The sequence below is a fragment of the Oncorhynchus mykiss genome, chromosome 27, assembly GCF_013265735.2.
Source record: "Oncorhynchus mykiss isolate Arlee chromosome 27, USDA_OmykA_1.1, whole genome shotgun sequence".
NCBI lineage: Eukaryota > Metazoa > Chordata > Actinopteri > Salmoniformes > Salmonidae > Oncorhynchus > Oncorhynchus mykiss.
Window position 1 is genome coordinate 20,694,497 of NC_048591.1, and position 21,378 is coordinate 20,715,874.

General features: G+C 43.3%; 2 protein-coding genes across 3 annotated transcripts; both read left to right on the forward strand.

Annotated features, from left to right (window-relative positions):
• Positions 1-1,683: 1,683 nt before the first annotated feature.
• or129-1 (odorant receptor, family H, subfamily 129, member 1) lies at positions 1,684-2,649 on the forward strand. The gene has a single exon (XM_021586987.2). It carries the CDS (start codon positions 1,684-1,686, stop codon positions 2,647-2,649), a length of 966 nt encoding a protein of 321 aa, XP_021442662.2.
• A 373-nt stretch (positions 2,650-3,022) lies between these two features.
• On the forward strand, positions 3,023-14,138 carry LOC110507744 (prolyl 4-hydroxylase subunit alpha-3). Of its 2 annotated transcripts, none has more exons than XM_036965423.1 (13): positions 3,023-3,705; positions 4,135-4,289; positions 4,438-4,667; positions 6,200-6,349; positions 6,532-6,583; positions 7,070-7,233; positions 7,636-7,740; positions 9,458-9,522; positions 9,977-10,136; positions 10,620-10,682; positions 11,011-11,079; positions 11,910-12,006; positions 12,645-14,138. In XM_036965423.1, the coding sequence occupies exons 1-13, from the start codon at positions 3,515-3,517 to the stop codon at positions 12,713-12,715; spliced, it is 1,572 nt and encodes a 523-aa protein (XP_036821318.1). In that variant the 5' UTR covers positions 3,023-3,514; the 3' UTR covers positions 12,716-14,138. The 2 variants fall into 2 exon arrangements, with proteins under 2 accessions (XP_036821318.1, XP_021443629.1); XM_021587954.2 differs by having other exon boundaries at positions 3,036-3,705; positions 7,564-7,740.
• Positions 14,139-21,378: the final 7,240 nt, after the last annotated feature.

Sequence of the window (21,378 nt, forward strand, 5' to 3'; positions counted from 1 at the left end):
CCAAGCCCTGGTGTGCTGGTCTCAACAGAGTCATCTTGTTTGCCAAATAAAAGAAAACATAACGTTGCACAATTAGGCTCGACTCCGTTAATAATCAACCAGTCTGTTAATTACTAATCAGGGAACAGGGGACACGCTCTCTCTCTAACTGTACTCTGGAGATATCCATCCGGCAACACAGTAAACACGCCTCCCTGTTCATCAAATGCAGTCCCCTCACAAACAACTTATGCCAATGTTTACGGTTTCACATTTCTCGCTGAAAAGAATAACAAACGCTGATAGACAGACATGCCTTTTACTCTTTGCCCTGGTCTGCATGCATTTCACCAAAGGTTGATAGAACAGCATTTAAAAATAGAACAAGGTTTTATAAATAATTGTCCGAACGGTGGACCAGAGTAGCAAAACCGAGTAGCAAAACCGAGTCACCGGCGTGAAAATAGGGTAAATCCACTTGGTGGGAATTGTAATGTGGCTCATATAGAGAGGATCACTACACGGCCCCCACAGAACGGAACCACAGAACGGAAAGGCACGTCCCCGTGCTTTGACTACTCAGCCCCCTTACACATCTGTGCGTTCCTTTGGCCTCACGGCCGCCATCCCACTTCTGACACCAATTTAGTGAATGACGGGACAGGGAGGAGAACCCGGGTGGCTGGTGTGAAAGGCAAACACCCAATGCATTGCACCAATAGGGTTAACCCACTTGGTGTGAATTGTAACATAGTCATAAAGCAAGGATCGCTCCAATATTTTATACTGTATTACGAATACTGGCATAACAGTACTGAGGTAAATAAACACATTTGAAGAAACATTGACTGGTCTAAGTTACATTTCATAAATAGCAGGCCTCCTGTTGAGCCTTAATTTCAAAACATAGGGCTGTTTCAAAATGTAACCATTTTCCAAATTCAAGTAAAAAGAAACTGGTCTGCATGTGAATTCAGACATCCTTTTGTCCCTGCACAGAGATAATGTGCTTGACTTATCCAGGAAAATTTGAACGGGTGTGGATTAAATAGAGCCCATAGTTCATCAAATGCGATCACCATTTTAAAGTGACAAAATGGCCTATATGATTTTGCACTATTGTGAAAACTGTTTTTTTTATCAGTTAATCTGAGTAAAGATGGCTCTAATAGCTAATGGTTGGACAAGGTGCTTGCAAGTGTTGTAGGTTTGATTCTTGTATGGTCCACATAATGGCTCAAATCGTCAGACCATACTATCATTACTTCTAATTAGTTGTTCTAATTAGGTATTTTGAAGAGTTCCCTAAGTAAAAGTTAAGCACCTATTAGACCTTTTCCCTGTTGAGGAACTTGAGCAATAATTATGAACATAATGCACTTTGAGAATGGAATGAAATTAATTTATCCCTTGAGAAATCAAGACACTGTCAAAACATTTAGAATAAGGAAATGCCTCTTCCCAGAGATGTTTTGTATCATGGTGATGTTATGGAGAAAAATGTATAAAAATCCACAATCCATCCCTCCCAAACCTTTACTTTCTCCATCAGAGGACAAGTTGAGGTTAGTTCATGGTATCTCATTCATCTTTGGGATCATGTATATTGTCATAAATGTTTCTGTGTGCATATCAAGTCTTTGTTTTCCACAACATTTCAGATTTGCAGACATTGACCATTCCTCAAGCAGGCTACATTGAAAAATGCAGAATCTGACCGACCTTCCAGGCAATGCCACCAACTCACAGAAGAGCCTATCTGTGATAATCAAGGTGTGTGTGGTGATCCCCTTCTTCTGCATCTTCCTCTACTGCATCGTGGTCATGCTGCACACGTTCGCCTCCCACAGACATTTCCTGGACAACTCCCGCTACATCCTGTTTGCCTACATGCTGATCAACGACACTCTCCAGCTCCTCTCCTCTGTCCTCCTCTTCCTCTTCGTCATGGGCAATGTGAAGTTTGCCATCGTCTACTGTGCACCTCTACTCTTCTTCTCCACCTCCACCTTCCAGAACACTCCTCTGATCCTGGCAGCTATGTCTCTGGAGCGCTATGTGGCCATCTTCTACCCTCTGCAGCGCCCGGCTGCCTGGCGCGCTGACCGTATCTGGATCATCATCCTGAGCCTGTGGCTGGTCAGCTGCATCCTGCCCATTGTGGACTTCTCTCTGGGAGAGCCTCAGCCTGGCATGAACGTCCTCTCCACCCCGGTGCTCTGCAAAACCGTGGTCCTCAACGCATCCCCCGTCCAGACACTGTTCAAGGTGTCGCTCAACGGTCTGTTCTTCGCTGTGGTGGCAGCCATCATCATGTTCACCTACACGAGGATCCTGCTGGAGACCAGGAAGATGCGTCAGGACCGGGAGTCGGTGGGCAAGGCCATGCACACAGTGCTGCTCCACGGTTTTCAGCTGCTGCTGTGCATGATCGCCTTCACCCACCCGGTCACAGAGAGCCGCATCAGTATGCAGGCCGGCTGGCTGCAAGAGCACATCTCCTTCTTCAACTACTTCTGCTTCATCCTACTGCCGCGCTTCCTCAGCCCGCTCATCTACGGCCTGAGAGATGAGTCCCTAAAGGGCTACATGAGGAGAGCTGTCTTGTGCTGCTCACACAGACACAGGATCAGCCCCAGAGCCCTGGCCACCAAGCCCAGGGTCAAATGAACTGGTCCTGAAGCGGAGCCACTTGTCAAATCAATGTACAGACTAGTAGCCTGTATATGTTAGTTCATTAAAAGTGTATAACCTTGGCTGGATGACAGCCATTATGTCATTATTAAGCTGGTGTCTTTTAAAAACTTAGATTTGTTGGTTACTATCTAACAAAACTGTGCATTTTTCTTCAAACACAGAGGCTTGTTTGGAATAGAAAAGATTGCTTTAAAATTCTTTGAGATATACGCTACGCTAGATGTCACTATAATTCCATATTTATCAAGTGGTCCAACTTGGGTCACCGCACTGGATCAATGTGCGCCCACAGGAAGACGTTCAGTTCCTTTGGCGAAATTAAAACATTGATAGCTAAAGCAATAAGGGTTAGATTATTTGATATTCATAGTTATTATAAAGCAATTTAACGAGACAATTATATAAGTGGAAGGCAGGGACTGGGCACATTCATGCATCACAATTCCAACGTGCAAGCTGTTGCAATACATTTAAGCAAATACAGTTTTCCTAAACTACCTAATGTAATATGATTGTACATTAATCATGCAACTTCATATATGAGATAGGTATTGTTGAACTATTCCTCCGGATGACAGATCATGTGAAGTGGTGAAAGCTGATGTCTTAGGTGTGACCGGCGCGCGCTGTTGAGAAAGAACATTGCAGAGATTTACACAGAACAGCAGGACGGAGCGCAGCTTTCCCGTAGGACAGGTTTGAGTGGTTTCAAACAAGAAACTGCGCTACACTTTATACATTGACAGCAAGAACAATTGTAGATTAGAATTTACAAAAAAATCTAGCACAAGCATAGGCAACATTTTAAACATAATCGAGGGGATCATACGCGCGCAAAATGCTATATTATTTCAAATCCATTTACTCAGCCTGTGTTGTAATCCGTGTAATTTTGATGCCGTTATCTTTTGGTGAGATGTATACGTCATTATTGAACGTAAAACAAGCCATCAATGTTGAAAGACAACTTATTGATCATTTAGAAACTTACATCGAACACGAATCGGAGAGACTTGAAGACATAAAAAGGTGAGTAACAGACAGGGAATGTTGTCATGATGCACGCTTGATAGACTACCACTTATATTGTAGGCTTAATTATTAAGGCTTCGGAGTGGGTGGTTTTAGAGGGAGACGGAGAACAAATTGAGATAAATAATTGTTTCTAAGTTTGGGCTATTTGTCCTTTATTGTTGAACATATGCCATCGATGAATCGCCTCCATCCGTGTAGGTAACTTTATAAGAAACTTAACATTTATAATGACTAATTGACTAATGTTAAGTTCGTTCTAAAGCCTATCATAAACTCAAGATGAGTTTTATACTAGTTTAGGAGAAGAATGTCCATGGAAAGCCTCATGCATATATCATTGCATGGTTGTCTCCCCTATCATGATATCACCTTAAGGGGATATATTCTCTCTAAACGTATAATACTTGTAGACTCTTTCTGCAGGTTTTATGCAAAGGTGTCAGACTTGCACAGTGAGGTGTACAGTGGACCATCAGCTGCTATGGCAAACCCCTTGGTGGCGTTCACTCTTATCAAGCGCTTGCAGTCCGAGTGGCTGAATCTGATCTACAGTGATGAAGCACAAGAGAACACCCAAGGTTGTTTCCCTTTACGAATCTCTTTAAAAACACATCTGGTCCTTACAACTGACATCACCTGAGACCTAAGTTTGTCAAAACTCCATCCCCCGCTTCTTGTGTCCTATCATTACCTCACTCCCACTCATTCCCCCTTGTTGTGTTTCAGACTTCAGGTCTGGTTACGAGGAGGTGGAGAAGGAGGGCAGCTTGCCCAAACTGGAGGACCTTCAGGGGGCTGCCAAGGGACTGATGAGGCTGCAGGATGTGTATGCCCTTCAAGTGGGGGGACTTGTGAGAGGTCACTTCCAGAGGATCACTGACGGCAACCCCATTGACATCTACAGTCCCACAGTATCTGTTCCTCTTTCTGGGGATGATTGCTTCCTGGTTGGGAAGGTAAGCCACCAATAACTCACCCATTTAATCCCTGGCGGTGCCTGATTCTCCACTCTTCTCCTGAAATGTGCACTTGCACACTGGCTCGCGTGGATCTAACAATGATGGAATCTCCCTCCAGCCAAAGATTACACAAATCCCACTTGTAAAATGAACTGGTATAAGCGCTCATTCATTCCCATGTCCATCATACCTGAACGGCAATAGTACTCCACTGACTGAATAAGGGAATGTTCTATATGTATTATGTACAGTATGTGGCTATATGAGAAGTGTGTATGATAAGGGTAATGTACAATGTATGTATTATGTTATTGTGTCATGTACAGTGTCTTTTGTATACAGCAGTATTGTGTGTTCAAGACCATTTTCCTGTTGGGGACATTAAAGTTCATCCTATACCATGTTTTTAAATCCATGATGGGTATTGTGCAAGTACACACTTCTGGAAAAGGGTGAAGAAAAGGGACGTAGGCTTTATGGGTTCATTTTACTTCATTTCCTTTTGGCATCCGCTCAATATGGGATGTGACCAAAAGGTAATCTCTGCTCACATTGCACTCTGTAAAGTGTCAACTGGAGATGTGCTGTTGGAGTCATGGAGAGGAGGAGAGCATGTAACAGGAGGAGTGCTAGCCTGCTGGGCAGACGGTGCTGTGAGATCTGGCTTCCCTAATTAGCATTAGCAGAAGACCATAAAACACAGTTTTGTTCTGAGCCTGTCATACTCTGTGGTTAGAGATGGAGTAAAGTCCTCTTCCTGTGTGTCAGGGGGGTTCATATAGAATGACAAGACCGGAGTGCTCTCTCAGACAAATTTGAAAAGGGTGCATGATGTGCATCCAATATGGCAGCCTATTCCCTATTTACTGCACTACATTTGACCAGATTTCTATATGTCCTGGTCAAGAGTAGTGCAAATAAAGAGAATGGGGTAACATTTGGGACACGGAAAAGTCTTCCTCATGATGAGTCACTTCACAATGGATCCTATTGTTTATGTACAGTGGCAGTGCACAAGGGGCACTGTGTGGGAGAGACAGTGTGGAAAATCATAATCTCTGTTTATGGAAGTATAAGAATGTGGAGTATGGGCGTTTGCTTCACTTTTGTTAACACCAAGATTATCTGACTGTGATCATGTGTAAACAGATGCTCCGTTTGGGGTGTTGTGAGTCAGCATACAGTAACAGTTCTACAACTGCGCTTTTATGGTAGCTAAAGCCCAGTCGTTAAAACCAGCAGGGTAAGCTAAGGGTTAGCTTTATTTCTCACATTTCCGGGGCGCGTACAAAGCCGCAGCCACCATCAACAATCATAGTGCTACATGTACTTTACGTGACTCTCTTCTCTTCAGCTCTAGATGCGAGAGAATGATATTTACAATGCTTTAAAAGGTGTTTACTCTTTCCTTCCAACAGAAGTTTTGATTACAGATAAACATTTCCAAGTTCAGGAAAAGAATGTGTCTCAATTTGTCATTATAAAATCTTTCTGTTTTCTAATGCTAACATCCTGTTGTTGTATTGCAGGTTGCCTATGAGCTGGAGGACTACTACCACTCAGTGCAGTGGCTGGAGGAGTCAGTGCGTCTGTTTCGAGGGGCGGGGGGGGAATGGAGTCCAGAGAATGAGGGAACTCTGGAAGATGCTTTGGATCACCTGGCTTTTTCTCACTTCAAGGTGTCTATTTTTCACATAGAAATACAAGTTATTCTGACTCTTTTCAAAATAGATGGACCTATTGGTTGAAAAATGTAAAAAATTAGAAAATGGACCTATTGGTTGAAAAATGTAAAAAATTAGAGAAGATGTGATTCTTTTAGCATTTTGTTGACCAAATTTAACTTTATGTTTTGTTTCAGACAGGAAACATTTCCTATGCACTGAGTCTCTCTCAGGAGTTGTTGAACCATGGTAAGCCTGTTCAATTAAAACATTCCACTATACTGTGGCCTGGGGTGGTCCAGCGGTCTAAACAGCTGTCTCTGGATCACACATACTATGCGAGCATGGGTTTTACTCCGATCCACTACTCCTTCCTTTCTCTTTATTCTGTCCAATAAACCTAAAAATACGAAAGGAGTGGGACTGCCCCACTCCATATAAAAACATCCAATCCCACTACTCTCCCACACTATATAGAGGCAGCCTGCTTTGTATGTCAGCCTACTTCCCCATATGGTAGCTGAGCCCTGAAGTACTGTATACTTACTGTGCATAATGCAGACCTGGGACTGGACCTAACAATTCAGGCCTCTTTTAATAAAAGTAAATACATTTCCTGTAAAATGACCAGGAAACATGCTTGCTTGTTCATATTTGACCAACTGCACGCTGTGATTTGTTTCTCCAAACTCATGGTATCACATTGATGGTATTTACATGATTCCCTTCCTGAAGATCCGATGAACGGGAGAGTTTTAAAGAATGTACAGAAGTATGAGCGACTGCTAGTTGACAGTCCACCCTTACTGAGCACTGACACTGGGTTGAAGAGGCCCAACACCACCTATCTACGGACAAGGAATACCTATGAGAGACTATGTCGGACACAGGGCACTCAGGTATACTCATCTATGATATTATAATCTTGTCCACCCACCCGGCTATATGGGGTAGCAATTGAGTGATACATTTGCTAACTTTTAGAAATGCTCCAAACAGCAACAGAAATTATACTGTCCTTTTAAATGTATGACACCATATGAGCCACAATATGAGGAAAACAGTTGTGGTTTTCAAATAATGTGCAGAAACTTGGCTACAGTCTGGAGCTCACAGAGAGAGAAAATAGTTTTAAAATACAAGTTTTGAGGATGAAAAGAAAATACTGGCGCTTTCTTTCCATGTTTCGGCTCCAATAATGGACTTCAGATGCCATTCTCTCCTCACAGCCAACGCATTATGAAAACCCCCGGCTCTTCTGTGACTATTTTAACAATGACAATCCTGGGTTGCTACTGCAGCCAATCAGACGTGAGGTGCTGAGCCTGCAGCCTTACGTGGTCCTCTACCACAGCTTCATCACTGACTCAGAGGCAGAGAGCATCAGGGAACTCGCCCAGACAGGGGTGAGTGTCTATCTACTGCCATGGTATCAACCCTTTTACTCAGAAAAGGCCTATCATGTGCAGTATGTATCAAACGCCTCGGATAAGAAATGCTGATCTAAGATCCAGTCCTCCCGATCCAGTCTTGTTGATTGTGATCTATAAGGCAAAACTGATCCTAAATCAGTAATCCAACTCTGAGACGCTGGATACATATGGCCTCAGATGTCATTGTCATAACATTGATTGAGATTACCACATTCCAAGTCGATTGAAAATGAGGAATGTCTTTTAAATCACATAACTGATAAAAGAGACCCCCTGTGTCATAATTCGTTTTTGCACATCTGAAGGATTATTAAATGTATTACATGTCAATGGCCTATTTTATGACTCCAGTAAAGATTGTGCAGGAGAGTGACTCTACACACCGAACAGTGTTCCTTTTGGCTCTGCTGGGATAGCGGTTATTTCTGGAAATTTCCCATCGGCCATCTTTTTTTCCTTGTGGTCTGGCCGCTTAGACTGCCACTGAACTGAGGTGCTAGTTTTTCACCCGAGTAATAGTTACACCTTAGATTACATTGGCAGGCTATGATAGGATTTTTATCATATAGTAATCTTTCTATTCTTGCATGTTTGTGATCTCAGTCTCAGTTCTGTGACCTGGTTGCAATTTTGAGAATATTAACAAATATTTACAATCTGATCATACATGCCAAAAAGAGCGCAAATATGTCCATCAAGCTGGTTTGCAAGAAGAACGTCTGACTGAATTGACTTTACTTTGTACGGATCCCAATCTAGGAAAAGTTGAACAATAGTGAGAGGTTTAGGGATCTCTCAAAAACCCATTGGAGGAATAGTTGATATTGTTCCAACCATTAAGCAAAGGTTAAAGTAATAAAGGATACATTACTTCCGATCCTTGGCGGAGTGCCTCAGACGGTCCAAATTGTTGAGGGCTATGGGTAAAAACTGACTTCTCATCTCAATAGCTAATGGAAAATAATACTGTGTCTGTCCTGTGCCAGCAGCATAGAAAGATCTATCGTCCTAATTGTGTTTATGCTAACTCAGTTTTTCTGGCGAGATGCTGTAACCCAAATGATCTCCTAGATTGTGTGAGGTTTTGGCACTGTTCAACAGGTTTTCCACCCCTTCTTCAAATGGAAATCCCTCTACTTATTTCATTATTATGTCAACATTTGATGGCACTCTGGTGGGGTGATTAAAACCAGGCCTGGCCTGCATCTCAAATAGCACCTTATTCCCTATATAGTGCACTACAAAAGTAGTGCACTATATAGGGAATAGGCTGCCATTTGGGAGTCACATCTGGAGTATTAGTCATTTGGAGCCTGGAGCACATGCAGCACTCCTTGCCCTGAGCACATAGGCACATACATCATTGTCTGAGCATGGCATTTGTGTGTTCATGCTTGGCTCCAATGGTTTAGTATTAGCTGTCTAGTCCAAAGTATTTAGAGAGAGCGTAGATAGAAATGCCAGTCAAGTATTTTCGTCAGGCATGGCTTCATTGGAAAATTACTGCGGTTGCCAGTTTTAACATATTCAAAAAATTATGTTTATTTACTGAGCTCTTTTGGACGTTCTGTTCTCTATCCTCACATCATTAATGTCTCTCTTGTCAGACAGATCCCTGCAGTTTGATCTTAAAATGTTACTGCTGTATAAAATTGAGTATTGACAGTTTTATTTATTTTTTTGCCATAAGTTAAGGAGATCTGTGGTGGCATCTGGAGAGGAACAGGCTACTGCAGAGTATCGCATCAGCAAGAGGTACTACTATCAGAAACATGCCACTATTAAATGTACAGTTTACTGTTCCTCCTCATAACACTTACAGCAGTAATAAAGCACCAAGCAGAACAATGCACCCGAACAACAACCAGTGAATATACTGTATAACACTATAAAATGTTTGGGCTAATTTTATGGTGCACACAGGATTTGCAGGCCTATTAGCTATATGTAATGTATGATAGTTAAATGTGGGATAAACTTTAACCTTTGAATGGAAATTGGCTGAACACCTCTGGAACCTACAGTGTCAGTGGAAGAGGAAGTGTACGTCGTTGTCTTACGTCAGGTAGCAAGACGAGTATCTGCACTGATCGGTTTAGGACTGCACATCACGTAGGAATGACGTCACCTGTCAGAAGAGCATCTGGTCGAGCTCAAACCAAGACAGTAACATGATCTGTATTATGAGAGTTTGTGGTTTGTTTTTCAGTGCATGGTTAAAGGAGACAGCCCACCCTATCATTGGGAGGCTGGACCAGAGAATCGCCTTGCTCACAAGTCTCAATGTGCAGCCTCCGTATGCAGAGTACCTCCAAGTGGTAAACTATGGGATTGGAGGACACTATGAACCCCATTTTGACCATGCAACGGTGAGTGGGTTTCTCTATATTTAGAACAGTAGATCTTGAATAAACCCAACATTTACTACATTAATCAACACTTGATGCAATAGTGTACCCTCATTTTGTGTGTTAGTGTTGAGTGATGGGTAGTGTCCCAAACGTCATCCTATTCGCTAGTACAAGGGTTCCTAAACTTTTTCACTCAAACACACTGACAAGACAAGAGGAAAACTGATGATGCACTACCCAATTTCGAAATTGCACCTTGTGCATTCTACTATTACAACTTATTTGAGGGAGTGGTACCCGCCCCCCCTGCCGAGCGCGCCCCACAGTTTGGGAACCACTGCCCTAGTACACTACTTTTGACCAGGGCCCATAGTTCTCGGGTCAAAATTAGTGCTCTATATAGGGGAATAGGGTACCATTTGAGACATAGCCATAGTCTATGGCGGTAAAGTAAGGAAGGACATTATATATTAATGATTACTATTTCCTACATATAACCAGTCAGCATCAAGCCCCCTTTTTAGGCTCAACACTGGGAATCGAGTGGCAACCTTCATGATATACGTAAGTTAATCATTTGTTTTATCTTGTTATCTTATTATATGTGCATGATTGTCTCATTTGTGGAAATCCAGTAAAAGCATCTTTGGAGATAGTGTATGCTAGATTGCATTTATCAGCATAAGAATTCAGTATTATCTTATTGAAAATTGCAATGATATTTTAGTCCAATGTCAAACTTCCAGTTAAGGCGGTATGGAAAAGACTGTCTGCTTGTGAGTTTTGGACAAACTCCACACTCCGTATTCTGGCACGGATGACTTTTTTATGACATGTGCACACAGTGGCTAGACTAGACACAACTCAGTGAGAATGTTGTCATCCTCCACAGCTCAGCACTGTGGACGCAGGTGGGTCCACAGCCTTCATCCATGCTAACTTCAGCGTTCCTGTTCTGGAGGTAAATGAACTGCACACGTCAGCTGCTGGCTAAACTTAGGATGTGTCCCAAATGGCACCCTATTCCTTACATAGTGCACTACTCTTTTTTTTTTTTACCAGGCTGTTTGTCAAAAGTAATGCACTATATAGGGAATAGGGTGCTATTTGGGACATATACTTAATCTTCTTCTGTTTACCCATCGAAATTGCTTCAAGCCAGAACACGTACGCTCATAAGCCTTCACTCTGTTAAAATGGCATCAAGAATAATAAGAAATTCCTTCCTCAGAAAGGTCACATAATTTCTTAAGATGTTTTGAGTAGTACTGTTGAGTAGTACTGTTCTTATGACAGTAGGCCTGTTGAGAAAAGAGGAGCCAAATGGCACCCGATTCCCTTTATAGTGTACTACTTTTGATCAGGGCCCTGGTCAAAAGTAGTACATTATATAGGGAATCTGATGCCATTTGGGATGCACGACAGTATAGTGTTTGGTTTAATAAATGAGCTGCTGTTGAAAAGACACAGGACCTCACCAGGTTTTAACCTCTCAACCTGGATTTTATTAAGGTTTCACTTCCTGCCCCATATCCATGTCAAAGATGTTGTACTTGGAGCACAGCTATGCACGTGGGATTTTAACTTACAAGTATACAAAATATATTTTTTATGGAGGAATAATGTCTTAGGATAGTCAAGTAGAGGAGAAGACCAAACAAATTCCAGGCATGATAGTGGCCCACACAAAATCCAGGCATGATAGTGGCCCACACAAAATCCAGGCACGATTTAAAATGTTTCTTTCCTATGTTTTTTAGTGAAACATTTCCATTGTCTCTCGTGTTCCAGAATGCTGCCCTTTTCTGGTGGAACCTCCATCGGAACGGTCAAGGAGATGGGGACACTCTGCATGCTGGCTGCCCTGTCCTTGTTGGGGACAAATGGGGTAAGAGACTTTAATGAGACAACCGGGGACACCACATAGTTCCTATAGAAAAGCATACAGGCACAGTGAGCAGTGTCAGATGTGGAAAGCTAAGAACCCTACGTCTATTCCAGTAGCCCCTGTCTGTCATACTGAAGTCACAGCAGGAGCCCGGGGCCACATCTGCACTGCATTAGACAGATAGTTAGGGATGATATAGAGAGGAGGTCAGGTACTGAGCACTGCTCTGGGATGCGAAACATGTGGGCCTCCATTCCACGTAATTTAACTCCATCCTGGATCCCACAGTCAGTGACAAGGCTAAAGGAAACACACAGAGAGGGGTATTAGTCATTACTGTGAGAGGCTGCATCTAAGAGACATTTACAGGAGCGAGTACAGTATATACCTTTTTACTGTATGTTTATGTATTAGAACTAAGATTATAACAAGGAAATCGGGCCCCATTTGCCATTATTGATGGCTCTATATACAAGGGACCCATTTGAATATACAAATGTTTGTCAACACTTTTAGGGGATCAGTGAGTATTTAACGACTCCTTTTTACAGACCTGTATATTATATTTTATGTTTGTTTGACTACTGTGTGACATACACCACTAACACACACTCTCTGTTGTCCATGCCCTGTTCCAGTGGCTAACAAATGGATCCATGAGTATGGCCAGGAGTTCCAGAGACGCTGTAGCCCCAATCCTGAGGAGTGAGAAGAGAGAAAGCAGCTGCTGGGACCGCTTGGAGTACAAGAGCCAGTCTCCACAATGGAGCCGCGCGCACCACGCAGGCAGAGCGAGAGAGGGAAGGAATGAGAGAGGGCATGAGAGAGCGCTAGCGGCTGGGGGAGGGGAAGGCAACCAAGGAGCAGCCTGCATCTGTGATTGGAGCTTCAGGCCCAAGGGAATAAGGAGCACAGACACTGCTGGAGGGGGCTGGAATGGCAGGGGGGCTGAGTTGGTTTTGGGAAGGGGGGGTGGTGGGTGTAGAGGGGGCATTTGGCAATCAGCCCCAAAGGCAGAGCGGCCTCTTGCTCCAACTCCCCAGTCAGTCCCTGCTGGAGCAGAGAGAGAGAGGCCTCTACCCTCACACACTGGGCTGGTTTCAGTTAACTCTGCTAGGCTGTTTGCCTCCGGTGTCAGTTTGTTTGGGGGGGAAAAAACGTATAATGCATCCTTTTGAAAAGTGATGCACTGAATCTGTCAGGATACTCTTCACACGGACTGATCTCATTAGCACAGCACTGATCTTTATCAGAATATTTAGTTTTAGAATAATATTTCTGGAACCATTTCACACCTTAAGAATGTAGTTAAGAGCAGTGCTGTTATTCAGAGGAAAAGGGTTATTGTAACTATTTCCCATTCATGCTCAGTCAGTTCAGGAAATCAAAGGAGATGAGGTCGTCGTCTCTCCCACTGAGGGGCTTGATGACATTTGGTGTGTTCTCTATTGCTCATCTCCTTGTAGCTAATGGAATGGATATGAGTCAAACCTGTTTAGTCTTCTAACTCCCATTCAGTGGCATCATGCATTAGTCATGGTCTGTAAACCAGATGATTGGAAAGTGGGAATGCATCTGCTTTAGTACCGAGTCTCTGACCTCAAATCCTGGGTGTCTAGCTGCCTACCAACCAGACAAAAGATTTGTCTGTATGTAGGTCAGAGAGTGCATGCTAGCTTTCACACCTAGTCTATGAGGGTGAGGAGTGAAATGTACTTACTATAGGAGCTGTAGGCTCCAAGGAGCTTTTCTGTCAGTGCTGCTGCCTTTTGAGTGACAGGGAGTGTTGAGGAAGGGAGAGGGGTTCAACAGGGACCATATCTCTGCCTGCTGAGATGTAAGGAAGTATTCCCTCCAGTGCTCAACCCCCTACCACTCCTCCCCTTTAGACACACACACACCGATACAAATACAGGGGCCATATACTACAGGAATGCTACATGCTCCCATCTGCATTCCTTAACAGTAGACCTTGATTGTTCCCCCTGGAGTGAATTGACAGGAGGCCCATACTTGATAAAATGCATGGAGGATGGAGGTTGTGTCTTTGGAGTTTCTCCAACCAAGAAAGAGTATTCTCTGGAATTCTCAATCTTTATATGGTTTTAAAATAAATACATATTTTTGTTAAAGTTATGTCTGCCTCATTACTAAGCACTTTAAACAGAACATTCACAAAAGCATATTTACTATTTTACATTCAGCAGACTATTTATAGTTGACGTTGCACATTGAGGAAATTGAATTTCTCCTCTTGTATACTGCGTTCATTCCTGACTGGCCCAAGCATGTCATATGGAAATCAGTGTAGAGTCTGTAAATATGTTTCACGGGTGCTGAATTTCTCTTCTCGGTAGGAGCAGGGTGTAATTTCTCCAAAATAGGAAATAAACAACTTTTTACGGCCAGACTGCCTTTTGTCCAGGCACATGCCTCATATTGCAGATCCAACTCATGCATGTTGACCTGAGCTAGTACCTTTTTTTTTAGCTAGTAGTAAAAACTCATTTTACTTTTACGCTATAAAGACTATTTATAGTTGACGTTGCACATTGAGGAAATTGAATTTCTCCTCTCGTACACTGCGTTCATTCCTGACTGGCCCAAGCATGTCATATGGAAATCAGTGAACAATCAGTGAACAATCTGAGTCCATGTAGCTGTCTAATATTCCCTCTGTTCCCTCTGAGACATCTGGTACTGGGTGAACTAATACTACATTTGGAATCCCAGACCGCAGTTGGAAAGGAGAAGGGGTCTTAATATTAAGTCGATGCAGAATTTCACAGTTGGGAGGGGTTGATTTGATGTGGGACAAAGAAATTGTAAATAGGATTGAAGTGGGCAGCTGGAGGTAATTATAATTGTAATGCGACTAAATGCCATCATACTCCATCTGGCATAAAACATTTAAAAATATGCGCTGCCCGACCCTACTGATGAAGTTGTGGAGCAGGCTTACTTTGCAGAAACACTGATGATGCTTTACTCAATTTTGGTGACTGAAATATTGTCATAGAATATGATCACTGTATAGTGTCTTAGCCTACCATGTAACAGACAACATGGGAAATGCTACGCTACAGCACCAATTTGTTGCATAAATGTAAACTATTAGAACTGTAGTGAAGTGGCAGATAAATGTTTCTTCTAAAAGTGGTGGCTTTCTTCGACACAAGACTGCTGTGAAACAGTGAAACTTGCAATTTCCTCAGTTCACAGGGAACAGGCCTTTACTTTGCTCTGTGGGAATTCCTATCCGCCATTGACACAGTGTTGCTACCATCACAACAACACACACGGCTTCTGTGGTCCTAGTTGCTAGGCACTTCAGAGTTTCTTTCTAGTTTTATTGCAGACTGGCATAATACCATAGAAGAAAAAGAAGACGAAGAAGAAGACTTTCTTCCTCACTGTCCAAACATTTGAGGCACGTGACTTGTATCAGGAGAGGAAACTTACAGTAGATCACCAACCTACAATGACCAGAAGAACACACTGTATTGTAAAGAAGTGAAATTGTATATGTTGCAACCAATGTCTGGTAGATCAAGTGAAAATAAACTAGAGTAAATGGGGTATTACAATGTGGATCTTTGATGCCATGATGGCATCAGAACTTTATCAGTAGACTACTGTGTACAAATCAGTCCCTGAAAAAGCATGAAAAAAGGCAGAACTGGCTTCATGGTCCAGATTTAAATTTGAACGCTCTAACAGTGGTTCCCAAACTTTTTATAGTCCCGTAACCCTTCAAACATTCAACCTCCAGCTGCGTACCCCCTATAACTCCAAGGGTCAGCAAACTCTCAAATGTTGTTTTTTGCCATCATTGTAAGCCTGCCACACACACACTAAATGAGACATTTTTGTCACAACCCGGCTCGTGGGAAGTGACAAAGAGCTCTTATAGAACCAGGGCACAAATAATAATATAATAATAATCAATCATTTTGCTCTTTATTTAGCCATATTACATATAAAACCTTATTTGTTCATCAAAAATGGTGATAACTCCCCACATGTTAATGAGAAGGGTGTGCTTGAAAGGATGCACATAACTGCAATGTTGGGTTGTATTGGAGAGTCCCAGTCTTAAATCATTGTCCACACACAGTCTGTGCCTGTATTTAGTGTTCCTGCTAGTGAGAGCCGAGAATCCACTTTCACATAGGTACGTGGTTGCAAAGGCCATCAGTGTCTTAACAGCACGATTTGCAAAGGCAGGATACTCTGACTGCAGCCCAATCCAGAAATCTGGCAGTGGCTTTTGAGTAAATTAAATTTTCACAGAACCGCTTGTTGCAATTTTGATGAGGCTCTCTTGTTCAGATATCGGTAAGTGGACTGGAGGCAGGGCATGAAAGGGATAACGAATCCAGTTGTTTGTGTCATCGGTTTCGGGAAAGTACCTTCGTAATTGCGCACCCAACTCACTCATGTGCTTCGCTATATCATATTTAACATTGTAAGCTTAAATTCATTTGCACACAAAAAAATCATACAATGATGGAAAGACCTGTGTGTTGTCCTTGTTAATGCAGACAGAGAAGAGCTCCAACTTCTTAATCATAGCCTCAATTTTGTCCCGCACATTGAATATAGTTGCGGAGTCCCTGAAATCCTAGATTAAGATCATTCAGGTGAGAAAAAACATCACCCAGATCGGCCAGTCGTGTGAGAAACTTGTCATCATGCAAGCAAAAAAAAAACAACATGTCAATACTTTGCCCCTTGTAAAGGCATTACATGGTCGCTGCCCATATCATTGCATAGTGCAGAAAATACACAAGGCCTTGCTTTAACAAAGTTAACCATTTTTACTGTAGAGTCCAAAACGTCTTTCAAGCTATCAGGCATTCCCTTGGCAGTAAGAGCCTCTCTGTGGATGCTGCAGTGTACTCAATTGGCGTCGGGAGCAACTGCTTGTGTAACCGATGTGAAATGGCTAGCTAGTTAGCGGTGGTGCGCGCTAATAGCGTTTCAATCGGTGAAGTCGCTCGCTTTGAGACCTTGAAGTAGTGGTTCCCCTTGCTCTGTAAGGGCTGCGGCTTTTGTGGAGCAATGGGTAACGATGCTTCGTGGGTGACTGTTGTTGAAGTGTGCAGAGGGTCTCTGGTTTGAGCCCGGGGAGGGGACGGACTAAAGTTATACTGTTACATTGATCTTGTTGACCCGGATCACTGGTTGCTGCGGAAAAGGAGGAGGTCAAAAGGGGGGTGAGTGTAACCGATGTGAAATGGTTAGCGGTGGTGCACGCTAATAGCATTTCAATCGGTGATGTCGCTCAATTTGAGACCTTGAAGTAGTGGTTCCCCTTGCTCTGCAAGGGCTGCGGCTTTTGTGGAGCGATGGGTAATGATGCTTCGTGGGTGACTGTTGCTGATGTGTGCAGAGGGTCCCTGGTTCGAGCCCGGGTAGGGGCGAGGGGACGGACTAAAGTTATACTGTTACACTTGCACACACGTTACCACTTCACTATGTCTCCCTGTCATGGCTTTTCCGCCATCAGTACAGATACCAAAACATCTTGACCATCTAAGTCCACTTGATGTCACAAAGCTGTACAGTACTGTAGTCCTGGTTTCCAGTGGTTTGCAGAAGAGGATGTCTTCCTTAATTGACGCCCCATAAACATAACAGACATATACCAGGAGCTGTGCCAGGCCCGCCACGTCTGTTGACTCATCCAACCGTAACGCATAGAATTCACTGGCTTGTATGCGAAGCAGTAATTGTTTCAAACATCTCTTGCCATGTCACTGATGTGTCGTGAAACAGTGTTGTTTGATGAAGGTGTAACCGGTGCTATACTGCACCGCTGTAACTCTGCGTTGTGTGTGGTTGATTAAGACTATAGACGTGGACTTTGGAGATCAGGTAGTTTTAATCAAGCAGAACTCACTCTCTGCATCCTGCATCTGCATCCAAAAGGAAATTAAACATTTGTAGAGCACATATGTTCTGAGAATCGTCGCGTCTTTCTCTCTCAGTGCATCAAAATGATTTTCGAATACAAAAATTAATACACTCTCACCTTATTATACATAACATATTTTACATAGATAAAACCACATACCTGCATCCAAAAGGAAATAAAACATTTGTAGAGCACATATGTTCTGAGAATCGTCACCTCTTTCTACAACAGATGCACAATAGGAGGGAATGGGATCATTCGAGGAGCTAGCCATTGTTCACACATACAATAACTTGCTAATACCTTAGCTAGCTATTAACAACATGTTGAATTCAGAATGTTGATATTATCCTAAAAAGTACAATTACAAGTGCATCTTAACAATACCATCCACTTATGAGTAACCTCTAAATATACATCATTATTCATGAACAAAACACTGTGTGTATGACTTTGTACTTAAAATAATCAAACTTTTCTGAAGACAGAAAAAGCGTGCCTACCTCTCTCAGTGCATCAAAATGATTTTAGCACGAGCACGCAGGGCAAAACGTAAGTACACACTCCCCTTCTCCCAGGATCCAGGCATGCATAATAACAAATCAACACGACATATTAATATATGAACCTGGTGAAATTCACATAGTACTTTAACAACTGTTACATTCACCCCTCCTGAATTTCACCAACCTTGTAAAACAACAAAATAACCTACCAAGCTCAAGGCTTAATTCTGAATTCAGCTCAAAGCTACCCATAGGGTTCAGGGCAAGTGAAAGTTGGTCAGGCCTTCAACTGCCCCTAGATGCACAGTGCCTCTTACACTATAACTACCTTCTTAGCCTTAAAAAAAGTAATTATGTACTAAATCATCTCTCTGTACTATGTTAAACTTACACCTTCTGGTGGATTGACTCTATTAGTCTCTTGACTGGTTTAACTACCCTCCCCGCCCTTTTGCGACCTGCCACTGGGCTAGGGGCCATGGTGACTAACAGTGGCTCTGGCCTTAGATCATTGAACAGAGGTGGGTTTGAAGGAATCAGCTCCAGAATCTCAGAGGTGCTTCCCAGGTCATTTTCCTCAAGCCAACAAGGTTCTTCTGACTCTGACTTCCCATCCGATGTTCAGAGCTCGGTGTAATCGCTTGAATCCTCCGCCAGCCAGAATGCACTTTCCTCCCCAAAGTCCTCCATGTCTTCCCTGTCCAGTCCATCACCGGAGTGGGTGACCTCTCCTGCATCTACATTGATTGAAGGCCCTGCAGCAACACTGTCATTGAAGTGCACTGAATCATCAATTTCAAATGGCAGGAAATTCACCTGCAGCAGTAGATTCCTGTGAACCACTTTCTCTCTGCCGTAACGGTATTGGATTATGTACGTGTGAGTTTGTGGATTGACTGAAGTCACTGTGACAATCTCGGGGTTCCACTTGTCACCCAACTTGTGGCGGCCCCTTTCACCCTTGTTGGCGATGAGGACACGGTCCCCCATGGACAAACTGATGCCTTTAACCCGCTTGTCATACTCCCAACCTTGTCGTCTCTGTTGCTTGTCAGTGTGCCTTTGGGCAACACTCATAGCTTCCTTCAGCCCAGTGATCAGATTCTCGACATACTTGTTGCAATCCACAACACTGGAGTCGTCCAAAACATTGCGGAACATAACATCCACTGGTAGCCGAGGGACTCTACCAAACATGAGAAAGAATGGAGCATAGCCCATAGTCTCGTGAACAGTGGCATTGTAGGCAAATGTTAATGACTGGATTTGTTCAGGCCAATGTTCTTTGGTTTTCAAGGGCAGACTCCTGAGCATGCTACCTAAAGTCCTGTTGAAGCGTTCAGTTTCTCCATTCCCCATTGGGTGATATGCTGTGGTTCTTGACTTTTGGACACCGGAGAGCTTAAGCAGTTCTGCTATTAGCTCACCTTCAAAAGTTGCGCCCTGATCAGTATGGATCCTTGATGCAAATCCATAGACACAGAAGACATGATCCCACGGTTTACGAGCTACTTGCTTGGCTGTCTGGTTTCTGCATGGCCATGCATAGGCAAGTTTAGTGAAGTGGTCAGTCCCCACTAGAACATCAACTGAGTTATTCTTACTGTCTTCCACTGTCCAAAAATCCAAACACACCAACTCCATGGGAGAGCAAGTTTTGATGCTCTCTAACGGGGCTCTAGCCGCTGGCTCTGGAGTCTTTGCTAGAACGCATCTCTGGCAGCAGCGCACATACTCCTTGATGTCTCTCTCCATTGCAGGCCAGAAAAATCTCTGTCTGGCCAGAGCTAGAGTTCTAGCTTGGCCTTGACGTCCTGCAAGGTCGTGAATGCCAGTCATCGCTTTGAGTCTCAACACCACTGGCAAGACATACTGGAACTTTCTCCGGTTTGTGTGACTCTCCTTAATGACAGAACTCCCTCTCTTAGGATCAAGCGATCCCACTGTTTCATCAGCAACAACACTTTAGAAGAAACATTGTATCGATCTCGTCTGGTGGGCCGTTTCTTATTGAAGACGAAAGGGATGACCTTGGAAGTCACAGAGTCTTGCAGCTGGAGATCTCGAAGTTCCTCGTGCGAGAGTTCAGGCAAAGTGTCAATACCAGGAGAAAGCAGCCGTTGGGTGTTGGAACCAAGCTGGATTGCTTGCATCTCCGTTGAACATTCCCAGTCGATATGGAGCTGACATATGGCCTTCACTTCAGCAGTGGTCAAAGAGGTTATCTCCTGGGGATAAGAAGCCGAACGGAAGGCATCTTGGACATCATCATTAAACGTCCCAACAGCCTCAGACAGAAGTGCTAGGTAGGACTCCCTCATCAGTCCCTGCGCGACAGTCACTGCGAAGGGGTCGCGGCTCAGTGCATCTGCTCCTGCTACATCTGCCTGGGATATGCTTCAAATCAAAGTTGTACGGTGCCAGCTTGGCAACCCATCTTTGCTCGCAAGCGTCAAGCTTGGGTTTTGTCATGATGTACGTTAACGGGTTACCATCTGTCCAGACAGTGAACTCGTGCCCCTTAATTAAGCCAGTGACTGAATTTCTCACACACACTCCATTTCAGTGCTAGAAATTCAAGTCTGTGTGCCGGATACCTTCTCTGCGACTTACTCAGGGTCTTGCTCGCAAATGCTATGGGCCTTGCCTTATCTACAGTGCCTTGCGAAAGTATTCGGCCCCCTTGAACTTTGCGACCTTTTGCCACATTTCAGGCTTCAAACATAAAGATATAAAACTGTATTTTTTTGTGAAGAATCAACATCAAGTGGGACACAATCATGAAGTGGAACGACATTTATTGGATATTTCAAACTTTTTTAACAAATCAAAAACTGAAAAATTGGGCGTGCACGTCTGTCACGTGTGCTCAGTGTGAACAAGATTTGCCAATCTTGGTGTTCTCTGGCAAATGCCAAACGTCCTGCACGGTGTTGGACTGTAAGC